Below are 14504 nucleotides of genomic sequence, written 5' to 3'. Positions count from 1 at the left end.
TCTGCTGCAGTACCAGAACAAAGTCAGTATATACACTCTCCCCTCTACTACTGTCACTGTAGTACTCCTGCCTATCTAGTCTCCAGCAGACTCCATGAAGAGGAGAAGGCCTGCCTCTCTGCTCTTCCTATACACCAGTCTTCCTCTGCTGCAGTACCAGAGCAAAGGCAGTATATACACTCTCCCCTCTACTACTGTCACTGGAGTACTCCTGCCTATCTAGTCTCCAGCAGACTCCATGAAGGGGAGAAGGCCTGCCTCTCTGCTCTTCCTATACACCAGTCTTCCTCTGCTGCAGTACCAGAACAAAGGCAGTGTATTTCAAAATGTATTTTTTGTAGGTTTTATGTATGGGCTGGATTTATAGCATGACTTTTGTATCACTGTGACTTTTCCGCAGAAGGCAATATTTTGTATATTTTGTCTTGCACAGAGAGTTTGCCAAAGAGAGGGAGCGAGTAGAAAACCGTAGAGCATTCATGAAGCTGAGGAGACAGCAGCAGATAGAAAGGGAGTTGAATGGCTACATGGAGTGGATTTCCAAAGCAGGTGGGTCACAGACCTTTGTTTCATTAACCTATGGAGTCCAATCCCCTCAGAGACCGTCCCCTGTCCCCGCACATTTGTCACCTGCTACAAGCTGTTGGGTTACACCCCAGTTTATCTCTTTCCTGCTCAGTCAGACAATTTAGAGCCAGGTCTATTTTTTAGTGGCCACGCCGTAAGACGTCAATGTTTAGGAACAGTCTGGCTACAGTATTGATTGATGTATACTCTCCATCCTAAATGAATGTCTGAAAAGCATGGCAGTAGTTCAGTCTCTTCAGACTTCTTACACATAAACAGTCACTGCTGCCCCCTGCTGGAACATGGGATTTCACAGTAAGACCAGTAACGTAGGGTAATGCCGATAGTTCACGCCATTACCCAGGCATCAGCAATCGATACCACATTACTGGTTCATGTGTGACCTCAGATATACCGCACGGGTGAGCGTAAGTGTTCAGGTTCCAGTCCTGAAACAGCAGTTCCGAATATCAGATTCCGTTAAGGGTTAACCTGGATGAGAGATGTTCATTTTGGCTTGTGTTAATTCTCCATGTCTATGCTGTGATTGGTATACATCAGCATATTGGAATTCTACAGGGAACAGCAGTACAGGGTCACTAACAGATATCGCTGTTATATCACTTTCTCAACAGCAAATCCTGACGATAGTTAGTAAAGGTTCTGTGGGGTGTTGTAGTTACTGGGTAAGATGGAGCTAAGATCAGCATTAGGGGCCACAGGCCTAAGCCATAGGCTTGTTGTGTAGGAGATACTGGAAAGTATGTGTCGGGCCATGACGGGGGTACTGTCCAGCCGTTCCTCCTACCTATACCCCCATTTTGCCCCAATAAAACACATATCAACTTAAGTGGATTTTATTGGCCACAGCAGCCATTTTATTATTAAACATAAATAACATATATAACAATCTACCCAAGGCCTTCCCACCTGAAGGCCTGCCCCAGATCCTTACCAAAAACACCTAAATCCTGAGTACCAGATATCACTGGGAGAGTCCTTGGAGCCCCGTAAACCCGACGGGTAACTGACCCTCATTCAAATTACCTCTAGCGATAAAACGCCAGCTCAGAGGCAGAACATGGTAACCATGGGCAACAACGTGGGCAGATACCCACCATACCACACTCCAGAATCCAATACCTGGTGAGTCCAGAGCCATCTTTGGCTCCCTCCCCACCACGCCAGAGCCACCATAACCACAAACTCCAAGGACCCCCCACCGCCGCCTTGGCCGCTACGACAAAAGACCATATTCTGCCTGGCCAAACTAAAATCCACCCCTTCCATGACCAACCAAACCCCCCGCCTTCCGTGCACCTTGCAGCCTTAGTGTGGGTGGGTGGGGGCTGCTGCACTTCTGCTGTCCCCTCAATATGGCCCCTTTCCCGCCCTTGGTCCTCCTTTATAAAAAACGACAACCCTCCCCTAAATCACCGCCCCCTCCTGCCCTCCATTAACCCCATCCCATACCACATTCTCATTTTACTCCCTCCAAACTTAGTCATGCCAGGCCTTCCCCCAGGTTTTCAGCCCCAGGTCCGGCCTGTACTGGTGTTTAAAGGGGCAGTGATAGGTTAAAGGTTAAATGTCCAAAAACGTTATACTCACCTTCTTTCTGTCGCTCCACCGTTGCCCATGTTTGTTTTCCTGGCTGAAGCAGTGAGGTCCCGGCCTCAGGAATGATGTCCTGTGTATTTCTGAGGTCGGTGGCTGACTGCACGGGATGTCGCCACTGCAGCCAGGAGGATGACATCAGCTCTGCAGGACTGGAGCGAGGCACAGCAAGCTGCAGGGGAGAAATGGTGAATTTTTTGTTATTTTATGATATTTACTGCTGCAGAACTTTTAATTATCTTGGACACCCCCTTCGTGGTTGTGAATGGTTTGTTTTTGTGAGGTGGAGTCACCACGACACCTCACTCGGCAGTGGCATGGTATGGTGGGCCTGGCATCACACTATAGTGTGGGATTGTCGGTGCGCTTAGTCCTCATCAGTCAGGCTCAGATACTGTAGCTGGTATTTGGTGTAGGCAGGGTGAGGTGCGGCAGTAAGATGGGGGCTCTGCAGCATCCTGTGCAGGACATGCTGGTCCACTAGTCTGCCCCAAGTAATATCAACGGTTACATCAAATCTATACACTGTGTTACCTGTGGTGTTACATAGGACTGCAGGTGACATCTACTACATTATCTGTACTCAGAGGGATACCTATTATCTGTGCTGTTACACAGGACTGCAAGTGACATATACAGTATTACAAACTACATTATATGTTCGCAGAGAGTTATCACTGTTATGTGGTGTTACATAGGACTGCAGGTGACATCTACTACCTTATCTGTACTGAAGCGGTTATCACTGTGTTATCTGTGGTGTAACATAGGACTGCAGGTGACATGTACTACATTATCTGTACTTAGAGAGTTATTACTGTTATGTAGTGTTACATAGGGCTGCAGATGACATCTTCTACATTATCAGTACACAGAGGGTTATCACTGTCTAATCTGCAGTGTTACATAGGACTGCAGGTAACATCTACTACATTATCTGTACTCAAAGAGTTATTACTGTGTTATCAGAGGTGTTACATAGGACTGCAGGTAACATCTACTACATTATCTGTACTCAAAGAGTTATTACTGTGTTATCAGAGGTGTTACATAGGACTGCAGGTAACATCTACTACATTATCTGTACTCAGAGAGTTATCACTGTGTTATCAGTGGTGTTACATAGGACTGCAGGTGACATCTACTACATTATCTTTGCTCAAAGAGTTATTACTGTGTTATCAGTGGTGTTACATAGGACTGCAGGTGGCATCTACTACATTATAAGTACTCAGAGAGTTATCACTTTGTTATCTGTGATGTTACATAGGACTGCAGGTAACATCTACTACATTATCTGTACTCAGAGAGTTATTACTGTGTTATCAGTGGTGTTACATAGGACTGCAGGTGGCATCTATTACATTATCTGTACTCAGAGTTATCACTGTGTTATCAGTGGTGTTACATAGGACTGCAGGTAACATCTACTACATTATCTGTACTCAGAGAGTTATTACTGTTATACAGTATGTGGTGTTACATAGGACTGCAGGTAACATCTACTACATTATCTGTACTCAGAGTTATCACTGTGTTATCACTGGTGTTACATAGGACTGCAGGTAACATCTACTACATTATCTGTACTCAGAGAGTTATCACTTTGTTATATGTGGTGTTACATAGGACTGCAGGTGACATCTACTACATTATCTTTACTCAAAGAGTTATTACTGTGTTATCAGTCGTGTTACATAGGACTGCAGGTGGCATCTACTACATTATAAGTACTCAGAGAGTTATCACTTTGTTATCTGTGATGTTACATAGGACTGCAGGTAACATCTACTACATTATCTGTACTCAGAGAGTTATTACTGTGTTATATGTGGTGTTACATAGGACTGCAGGTAACATACTGCATACTACATTATCTGTACTTAGAGAGTTATTACTGTGTTATCAGTGGTGTTACATAGGACTGCAGGTAACATGTACTACATTGTCTGTACTCAGAGAGTTATTACTGTGTTATATGTGGTGTTACATAGGACTGCAGGTAACATACTGTATACTACATTATCTGTACTTAGAGAGTTATCACTGTGTTATCAGTGGTGTTACATAGGACTGCAGGTAACATGTACTACATTGTCTGTACTCAGAGAGTTATCACTGTGTTATATGTGGTGTTACATAGGACTGCAGGTAACATACTGTATACTACATTATCTGTACTTAGAGAGTTATCACTGTGTTATCAGTGGTGTTACATAGGACTGCAGGTAACATGTACTACATTGTCTGTACTCAGAGAGTTATTACTGTGTTATATGTGGTGTTACATAGGACTGCAGGTAACATCTACTACATTCTCTGTACTCAGAGTTATCACTGTGTTATCAGTGGTGTTACATAGGACTGCAGGTGACATCTACTACATTATCTGTACTCAGAGAGTTATTACTGTGTTATATGTGGTGTTACATAGGACTGCAGGTAACATACTGTATACTACATTATCTGTACTTAGAGAGTTATTACTGTGTTATATGTGGTGTTACATAGGACTGCAGGTAACATGTACTACATTATCTGTACTCAGAGTTATCACTGTGTTATCAGTGGTGTTACATAGGACTGCAGGTAACATCTACTACATTATCTGTACTCAGAGTTATCACTGTGTTATTAGTGGTGTTACATAGGACTGCAGGTAACATCTACTACATTATCTGTACTCAGAGAGTTATCACTGTTTTATATGTGGTGTTACATAGGACTGCAGGTAACATGTACTACATTGTCTGTACTCAGAGAGTTATTACTGTTTTATATGTGGTGTTACATAGGACTGCAGGTAACATCTACTACATTATCTGTACTCAGAGAGTTATTACTGTTTTATATGTGGTGTTACATAGGACTGCAGGTAACATACTGTATACTACATTATCTGTACTCAGAGAGTTATCACTTTGTTATCTGTGATGTTACATAGGACTGCAGGTAACATCTACTACATTATCTGTACTTAGAGTTATCACTGTGTTATCAGTGGTGTTACATAGGACTGCAGGTGACATCTACTACATTATCTGTACTCAGAGAGTTATCACTTTGTTATATGTGGTGTTACATAGGACTGCAGGTGACATCTACTACATTATCTTTACTCAAAGAGTTATTACTGTGTTATCAGTGGTGTTACATAGGACTGCAGGTGGCATCTACTACATTATAAGTACTCAGAGAGTTATCACTTTGTTATCTGTGATGTTACATAGGACTGCAGGTAACATCTACTACATTATCTGTACTCAGAGAGTTATTACTGTGTTATCAGTGGTGTTACATAGGACTGCAGGTGGCATCTATTACATTATCTGTACTCAGAGTTATCACTGTGTTATCAGTGGTGTTACATAGGACTGCAGGTAACATCTACTACATTATCTGTACTCAGAGAGTTATTACTGTTATACAGTATGTGGTGTTACATAGGACTGCAGGTAACATCTACTACATTATCTGTACTCAGAGTTATCACTGTGTTATCACTGGTGTTACATAGGACTGCAGGTAACATTTACTACATTATCTGTACTCAGAGAGTTATTACTGTTTTATATGTGGTGTTACATAGGACTGCAGGTAACATACTGTATACTACATTATCTGTACTCAGAGCGTTATCACTTTGTTATCTGTGATGTTACATAGGACTGCAGGTAACATCTACTACATTATCTGTACTCAGAGTTATCACTGTGTTATCAGTGGTGTTACATAGGACTGCAGGTGACATCTACTACATTATCTGTACTCAGAGAGTTATTACTGTGTTATATGTGGTGTTACATAGGACTGCAGGTAACATACTGTATACTACATTATCTGTACTTAGAGAGTTATTACTGTGTTATCAGTGGTGTTACATAGGACTGCAGGTAACATGTACTACATTATCTGTACTCAGAGTTATCACTGTGTTATCAGTGGTGTTACATAGGACTGCAGGTAACATCTACTACATTATCTGTACTCAGAGTTATCACTGTGTTATTAGTGGTGTTACATAGGACTGCAGGTAACGTACTACATTATCTGTACTCAGAGTTATCACTGTGTTATCAGTGGTGTTACATAGGACTGCAGGTAACATCTACTACATTATCTGTACTCAGAGTTATCACTGTGTTATTAGTGGTGTTACATAGGACTGCAGGTAACATTTACTACATTATCAGTACTCAGAGAGTTATTACTGTTTTATATGTGGTGTTACATAGGACTGCAGGTAACATACTGTATACTACATTATCTGTACTCAGAGCGTTATCACTTTGTTATCTGTGATGTTACATAGGACTGCAGGTAACATCTACTACATTATCTGTACTCAGAGTTATCACTGTGTTATCAGTGGTGTTACATAGGACTGCAGGTGACATCTACTACATTATCTGTACTCAGAGAGTTATTACTGTGTTATATGTGGTGTTACATAGGACTGCAGGTAACATACTGTATACTACATTATCTGTACTTAGAGAGTTATTACTGTGTTATCAGTGGTGTTACATAGGACTGCAGGTAACATGTACTACATTATCTGTACTCAGAGTTATCACTGTGTTATCAGTGGTGTTACATAGGACTGCAGGTAACATCTACTACATTATCTGTACTCAGAGTTATCACTGTGTTATTAGTGGTGTTACATAGGACTGCAGGTAACATCTACTACATTATCTGTACTCAGAGAGTTATTACTGTGTAATATGTGGTGTTACATAGGACTGCAGGTAACATACTGTATACTACATTATCTGTACTCAGAGAGTTATCACTTTGTTATCTGTGATGTTACATAGGACTGCAGGTAACATCTACTACATTATCTGTACTCAGAGTTATCACTGTGTTATTAGTGGTGTTACATAGGACTGCAGGTAACATCTACTACATTATCTGTACTCAGAGAGTGATTACTGTGTTATATGTGGTGTTACATAGGACTGCAGGTAACATACTGTATACTACATTATCTGTACTCAGAGAGTTATCACTTTGTTATCTGTGATGTTACATAGGACTGCAGGTAACATGTACTACATTATCTGTACTCAGAGTTATCACTGTGTTATCTGTGGTGTTACATAGGACTGCAGGTGATATCTACTACATTATCTGTACTTAGAGAGTTATCACTGTGTTATCAGTGGTGTTACATAGGACTGCAGGTAACATCTACTACATTATCTGTACTCAGAGTTATCACTGTGTTATTAGTGGTGTTACATAGGACTGCAGGTAACATCTACTACATTATCTGTACTCAGAGTTATCACTGTGTTATTAGTGGTGTTACATAGGACTGCAGGTAACATCTACTACATTATCTGTACTCAGAGAGTTATTACTGTGTTATATGTGGTGTTACATAGGACTGCAGGTAACATACTGTATACTACATTATCTGTACTCAGAGAGTTATCACTTTGTTATCTGTGATGTTACATAGGACTGCAGGTAACATCTACTACATTATCTGTACTCAGAGTTATCACTGTGTTATTAGTGGTGTTACATAGGACTGCAGGTAACATCTACTACATTATCTGTACTCAGAGAGTGATTACTGTGTTATATGTGGTGTTACATAGGACTGCAGGTAACATGTACTACATTATCTGTACTCAGAGTTATCACTGTGTTATTAGTGGTGTTACATAGGACTGCAGGTAACATACTGTATACTACATTATCTGTACTTAGAGAGTTATCACTGTGTTATCAGTGGTGTTACATAGGACTGCAGGTACCATCTACTACATTATCTGTACTCAGAGTTATCACTGTGTTATCAGTGGTGTTACATAGGACTGCAGGTACCATCTACTACATTATCTGTACTCAGAGTTATCACTGTGTTATCAGTGGTGTTACATAGGACTGCAGGTACCATCTACTACATTATCTGTACTCAGAGTTATCACTGTGTTATCAGTGGTGTTACATAGGACTGCAGATACCATCTACTACATTATCTGTACTCAGAGTTATCACTTTGTTATCTGTGATGTTACATAGGACTGCAGGTGACATCTACTACATTATCTGTACTCAGAGTTATCACTGTGTTATCAGTGGTGTTACATAGGACTGCAGGTGACATCTACTACATTATCTGTACTCAGAGAGTTATCACTGTGTTATCAGTGGTGTTACATAGGACTGCACTGCAGACTCTGGTGCCTGAATTCCAGAAGCCAGCCCATTGAAGGCTGACGTGGCCCTCCGTAAAAATGAGTTTGACACTCTGGCCTACACAATTGCTAGCTCCCTCTAGTGGTGACTGCAAGCAAACAGAATCTGAACATTTTAGTTTTTGTCTAGGGACTTTAGTGCTTTCACTGCTATAAACAAATACTATGATATGAAGGAGCACACCATGTCTTCTCTATTTAGACCGTTCTTAAATGGGTTTAAGGACATTCACTTCAAGGCAGCGACATCAGTGATTTTTTCAGTAATGTACATCTCCAGGTCTGTCCGATCTGTGGGGGGTGGGAATGTGATTGTATTCTATACATCAGACATCACGCCGGTTCACTATACTGGTGCCATACAGAAGACAAGCCGTAGGGAGGTCCGGCTGATAGACCCGCTCAGTAGAGACATCGCAGACATTTTGGCTGTATTCACACATTCAATTTTGATGCATTTTTTAAGCCTGAGCCTGAAATGGATAGAAGAGAGACGTATAAGTCCGACCTTTATGCTTTTCCTTTTGTGTCCAACTCTGGCTTTGGATCAAAAACGTCTCCAAAACTGCAAGTGCCTATCAGTAGCGTATTAGTATCAGTGTTACTTCTGCATTATTTCTATCATTAAAGTGGAAGGAATGTTAATCTCTGCGGAAATTCGCGTATAGAAAATAAGTGCGTATTTTAAATTGTAGCGTGCAGCACTTTCATCCCTTTCGTGGATGGAGATGCGCCTATTGAAGTCTGTATGCCATTGTATACATGCTGGACTGTAATACTAAGGCCTCATGCACACAACCGTGAGCACTTTGCGGTCCGCAAACCGCGTATCCGCAAAATATGGAAGCGGTCCGAGTGCTGTCCGCATTCTTTTGCCGCCCCATTAAATTTAAGTGAAATAGGTCCACAGTCCGCATATTGATGACAAGTATAAGACACGCAGAAAGCACTTGAAGTCATCCGTATGTCCGTTCCACAGAACATATCCCATACTTGTCCGCAATACGCGGACTGTGGCGCTATTTCATTTCAATTTAATGGGACGGCAAATGCAGACCGCGTCCCGTTTAAGTCAATGGGTCCACAAATAAAATGCAGTTGGCACACGGACCACTTGCGTATTTTGCGGATCTGCGGTTTGTGGACCACAAAATGCTTACAGTCATGTGACTGATAATATATTGATGCAACATCATCTGTAGGTGTATGGTGGGATATGGTGGGAGTGCCACGGCTTGTGCAGATTCCACGCTGCACATCTGGCTCAGCTCGGGGCACAGCCACGTGTGGCCTCCGTTACTTGTGGCACAGCATTGCAAAGCGCCAAATCCAAGGCAGAAATTAGAAATCTACAGCCTAAATGGACATGCTGCAGACTCAGGATCCACGCCACGTGTCTGCGTGGTCACACCCTCACTGTACAATCTATGCAGAGAGAGTCCGCTACTAGACGTCAGCCACGGATGAGGTCTGCACGGGGCTTTAAAGGGTTTCTGTCACCAGAATTAACCCTCTTAAACTGGCTGACATTAGCGATTTTTATGCTTATTGAAGCCCCCCTTACGGCACAATTCTTACTTCTCTAGGAGCAGGAGGGGCGTTGCTCCCGCTCCTAGAGGCTCCGTTCTCCCACCTCATTCCACGCCCTACCGTCCTTCATTGACAGGCCAGCATTCATCTTCTGCCGGCCCTGCGCGCTGGTTACACGGCACTGCGCAGGCGCGAGACTTACCCAGCACACAGGGCCGGCAGGAGAAGACAAATGCTGCCCTGTCAATCAAGGGCGTGGAATGAGGTGGGATGGGGGAAGAACGGAGCCTCTAGGAGCGGGAGCAACGCCCCTCCTGCTCCTAGAGTAAGTAAGAATTGTGTAAGGGGGGCATCAATAAACATAAAAATAGGGTCTGCTGACACATCAGACAGTTTAAGAGGGTTAATTCTGGTGACAGAAACCCTTTAAAGGGGTATTCCCATCACAGACAATGGGGGCACCTCTGGGACCCCCACCTACACCGAGAACGGAGACCTGAAAATGGTGGCTGGCGCTCTGCACATGCACAGCCACCCTCCATTAATTTCTATGGGGAGAGCACTTGGTTGTGGCCGGACCGGAGTCCTCCAGCCACCACCTTCCCTGCTCCGTTCTCGGTGCAGGTCCCAGGTAGGACCCGCACCTATCAGACAATAGGGACATATCCTAGCGATATGCCCCCAATGTCTTAGATGGGAATACTCCTTTAAAGCACAAAAGTAACATTACTTGTAAGGTACATGCACACATTGCGTATTTACGTGCAGTGGAAATTGCCCTGCGATGCGGATTTTGAAATTCACAGCATGTCAGTTTGTGCGGATTGTCGGTGCAATGCAAAGGGCGAGATCTGGGGAAAATCCATGCGAAAAAATCTGCAAGTAAGGGCTACATGCACACGACTGTTGTGTGTTTTGTGGTACGCAAATTGCGGATCCGCAAAACACTGATGGCGTTCGTGTGCATTCCGCTATTTGCGAAACGGCACGGACAGACATTGATATAACTGCTTATTCTTGTCCGTAAAAAACGGACAAGAATAGGACAGGTTATATTTTTTGGGCGGAACGGAGCAACGGATTCCTTATTGAAGTACCAGGGGTTGACACGCGCACTCATATCTCCACGCAGTGCCGCCCGATTATTTACAACAAGCCCATGGAGTGATGTCCGCACATGGAGTGATGTCCGCATCTTTTGCGGCCCCATTAAAGTGAATGGTTCCCCATCCGAGCCGCAAAAAAACTGCGGCTCGGATGCGGCCCAAAACAACGGTTGTGTGCATGAGGCCTAACACAGGTGGATTTTGCTGTGGATGTGGTGCAGAAAAGCATTCTGCATAAACGACACTGCTGTGTGCATGCTACATTAGCAGCATTAAAGATTTGGGTCGGTGTGATTGTATATAGGAGTGCAAATTCTGTAAGCTATGCTGGCATTTGTAGTTCTTTCTTCTAAAAATTCTTGCTGTCTTTTCTTCGCACCCTCTCTCAGGTTTTGCTTTCTAATTGTTCTTATTTTGCCCCCTGCAGAGGAGGTAATTCTGGCTGAAGACGACAGTGATGTGGAGAGACTGCCTTATGATGGTAATTCAGCATAGCCAATTGGGTGACATAGGAGATGCCATGACGGAGACCACAGGACAGGCCTCTTTAGATGAAAGCATCTAAAGCCGGCTGTACACATGACATAGCTCTCTCCCTTGTATGCTCATAAATATGCATGCTTATATCGGCAGTGCATCTCTATGACCTCATGCACACGACCGTTGCCCCGCCGTACCCGTATTGCGGCCCGCAAACAGCAGGTCTGCAATATATACGGGCACCAGCTGTGGGCACACCGTACCGCAGATGCGGACCCATTTTACTTGAGCGGTGCAAAACAGAGGCGCAGAACCCCACGGAAGCACTACGGAGTCCTTCTGCGGGGTTTCTCTCCGTGCCTCTGCACCGCAAAAAAATTTAACTTGTTTTATTTTTTTTGCAGTGCGGAGGGATCACGGGCCCATTCAAGTTGAATGGGTCTGCATCCGTCTTCGGCAACCACACGGATGGTGCCCGTGCATTGGGGATGGCAAATTGCAGGAGTTTAAACTGCAGGGAGTTCAAATAAAATTTATACTCATCCTCCAGAACCTCCTCCGATCCAGCACCACCACTTTCACCACAACCTTCATGTACTCTTTTGGCTGCAACGGTGACATTGTATATACCGCTGCGGTCAATCACTGACCTCAACAGTACATGACATGAGACTGCTGAGGCCAGCAATAGGTCACGGGCATGTCACTGTGCTGCAGACCTGCGGAGAGGACAAGGCGATTATGCTGGATCGGGTCAGGATATAGAAGGTAAGTTTAATGGTTTATTTCGTTGTATTGTTAAAACTCAGACAACCCCTTTAATATTCATTAAACTACAGTATGTGTAAAGCTATGGACAACTTAAAAAAAAAATTAAAAAGTTGCAGGAAGTTTCAGCCGGCAAGCATCTTTCTTTCCTTCATTTTCAGATCCCCTGACCTTCAGTTTACAACCTGCTCCTAGTTTCAGACTTTTCCCTCCCAGTAACACATGCTAAATGTGTGTGTCCAGGATGCTGCTGTTTTCACTAGCTCTCAAGTATCAGCAAAGCTTCATTCCTGGACTGTTTTCCCCTTCTAGAGCCCATGATTGATCTCATCTCCTTTTTGCTGTAAAATTCTGATGCTGAGGAGAGTGACATTTATATAGTGCCAACATATTCCACACCGCTGTATGGAGATTGCCATCATTTGCACCAGTCCCTCTGCCTTCTAGTATGTTTTTTGGAGTATGAGAGGAAACCAGAGTATCTCAAAGCAAAACCAAACAAACTTAGGCAGAAATTTTACATCCATGCAGTTTGTGTCGGGATTCGAGCCCAGGTGTTTCAAGGCAACAATACTAATCACTGCAGCGTGTGTGAGCTACCTCACTAAATAATTTCTTTCCCCCTATCCACACTCTGATCAGCTGAGTGCAACCTCCCTCTCCTGTTGCAATCTTAGGGCAGGGCAAGAGGGAGCCAACACAACCAGGCAACCAGGAGCAATATACTCTTGCATCTACACCAGAAGCAGCGGAATAGTCAGCTATGTGAAGGTGTTGCACAGATTCTACAGCAGCAAATACAATTTTCAGTAAGCTTACAAGGTTACTGTCAGCACAGTCAGCCAGCCCGCTTTCCCTGCCTACTTGCAGTGCAAGTCCTAGGCAGCAAGTCCGCAACTGGTCGATATTCTGTACTCTGCTAGGTGCAGGACTGACACACACACACACACACAGAAGAAACTACACAAAGACAAAAGAGTACAGGGATGGGTCGTAACCAGGCGGACAATGCAGTACCAAATCAGATCACAGACGGTAGTCAAAATAGCCAAGCCGAAGTCAGAACCAGACTGCAAACACAGTACCAAATCACGAGACAGAACACACGTCCCAGGATCAGAACCTGATAGGTCATGACCCGGCGCTCCATTAGTCAGAACACTAACACGCAGGAATAGAGCAGCTGAGCAATCAGCCCACTGCTCGTCTCCTCCAGCACACGCCCGCTGAGGGGAGGAAGAGCATTGCATCCTGTTGTAAGAATGCAGTCGCGTCACTAGGGGGCTTGGCTTTGCAGAGCATCTTTCGCGGCGCAGATCTCGCTGCTGTGGCCCGGACAGGTACGTTTGTGATAGTTACTCAGTTTTACATTTAGGTAACAAATAATTAAAAGAAAATCAATGCAGAGGTGTCCGTAGCGATTCATTTTTTATTGCTGAGCCCTGTAAAGTTTATTTGGGTTCTGCAGCTATGAATAAAACATAAATATGTTCTGTATGTGCGTTCATATGTAAATCGATTTCTGTTCGTCATCACAGGGGCACTGCGTAGACCCACAATCAAGAAAAATAAAACCGAACTACTGAATGCTGATGAAGGAGAGGAGGCTATCGGAGATATTGCTTCTGTGGGTATGTGTCCAGATGTGCCAGGTCCTCCATTGCTACAGATGTTCCAGAAGGGGGCACTACCACTACTAACTTATCTGAGTTTCTAAACCAGAAGAGTCCTTTAAAGAGGACCTTTCACCGATTATTACACTATGAACTAACTATACAGCCATGTAGAGCGGCGCCCGGGGATCTCTCTGCACTTACTATTATCCCCGGGCGCCGCTCCGTTCTCCTGCTATGCCCTCCGGTATCTCCGTTCCCTAAGTTATGGTAGGCGGAGTCTGCCCTTGTTCTTCTGTAGCGCTGGCCAATCGCATTGCAGAGCTCACAGCCTGGGAGAAAATAACCTCCCAGGCTGTGAGCTCTGCGCTGCGATTGGCCAGCGCTAGGGCAGACTCCGCCTACCATAACTTAGGGACTGGTATCTCCGCCTACTATAACTTAGTGAGCGGAGATACCGGAGGGCATAACGGCAGAACGGAGCAGCGCCCGGGGATAACAGTAAGTGCAGTGAGATCCCCGGGCGCCGCTGTACATATCTGTATAGTTAGTTCATAGGGTAAGAATCGGTGAAAGGTCCTCTTTAAGGAAAGATCTGATCTGGAGAT

At 43.9% G+C, this 14504-nt stretch overlaps 1 protein-coding gene across 1 annotated transcript in view; it reads left to right on the top strand.

The window, feature by feature from the left end:
• Nucleotides 1-14504, top strand: part of CACNA1A (calcium voltage-gated channel subunit alpha1 A) — a 285029-nt gene that overhangs the window by 129550 nt on the left and 140975 nt on the right. The window contains exons 8-10 of the mRNA XM_040415070.1: nucleotides 434-549; nucleotides 11463-11516; nucleotides 13822-13914. Coding sequence (XP_040271004.1) covers nucleotides 434-549; nucleotides 11463-11516; nucleotides 13822-13914 — 263 coding nt within the window. The remainder of the gene's footprint in view (nucleotides 1-433; nucleotides 550-11462; nucleotides 11517-13821; nucleotides 13915-14504) is intronic.

This window comes from Bufo bufo, chromosome 1 (assembly GCF_905171765.1).
Source record: "Bufo bufo chromosome 1, aBufBuf1.1, whole genome shotgun sequence".
Classification (NCBI taxonomy): Eukaryota; Metazoa; Chordata; class Amphibia; order Anura; family Bufonidae; genus Bufo; species Bufo bufo.
Note: the sequence above shows the minus strand (reverse complement) of the source record. Positions and strands in the feature narration are given on the sequence as shown.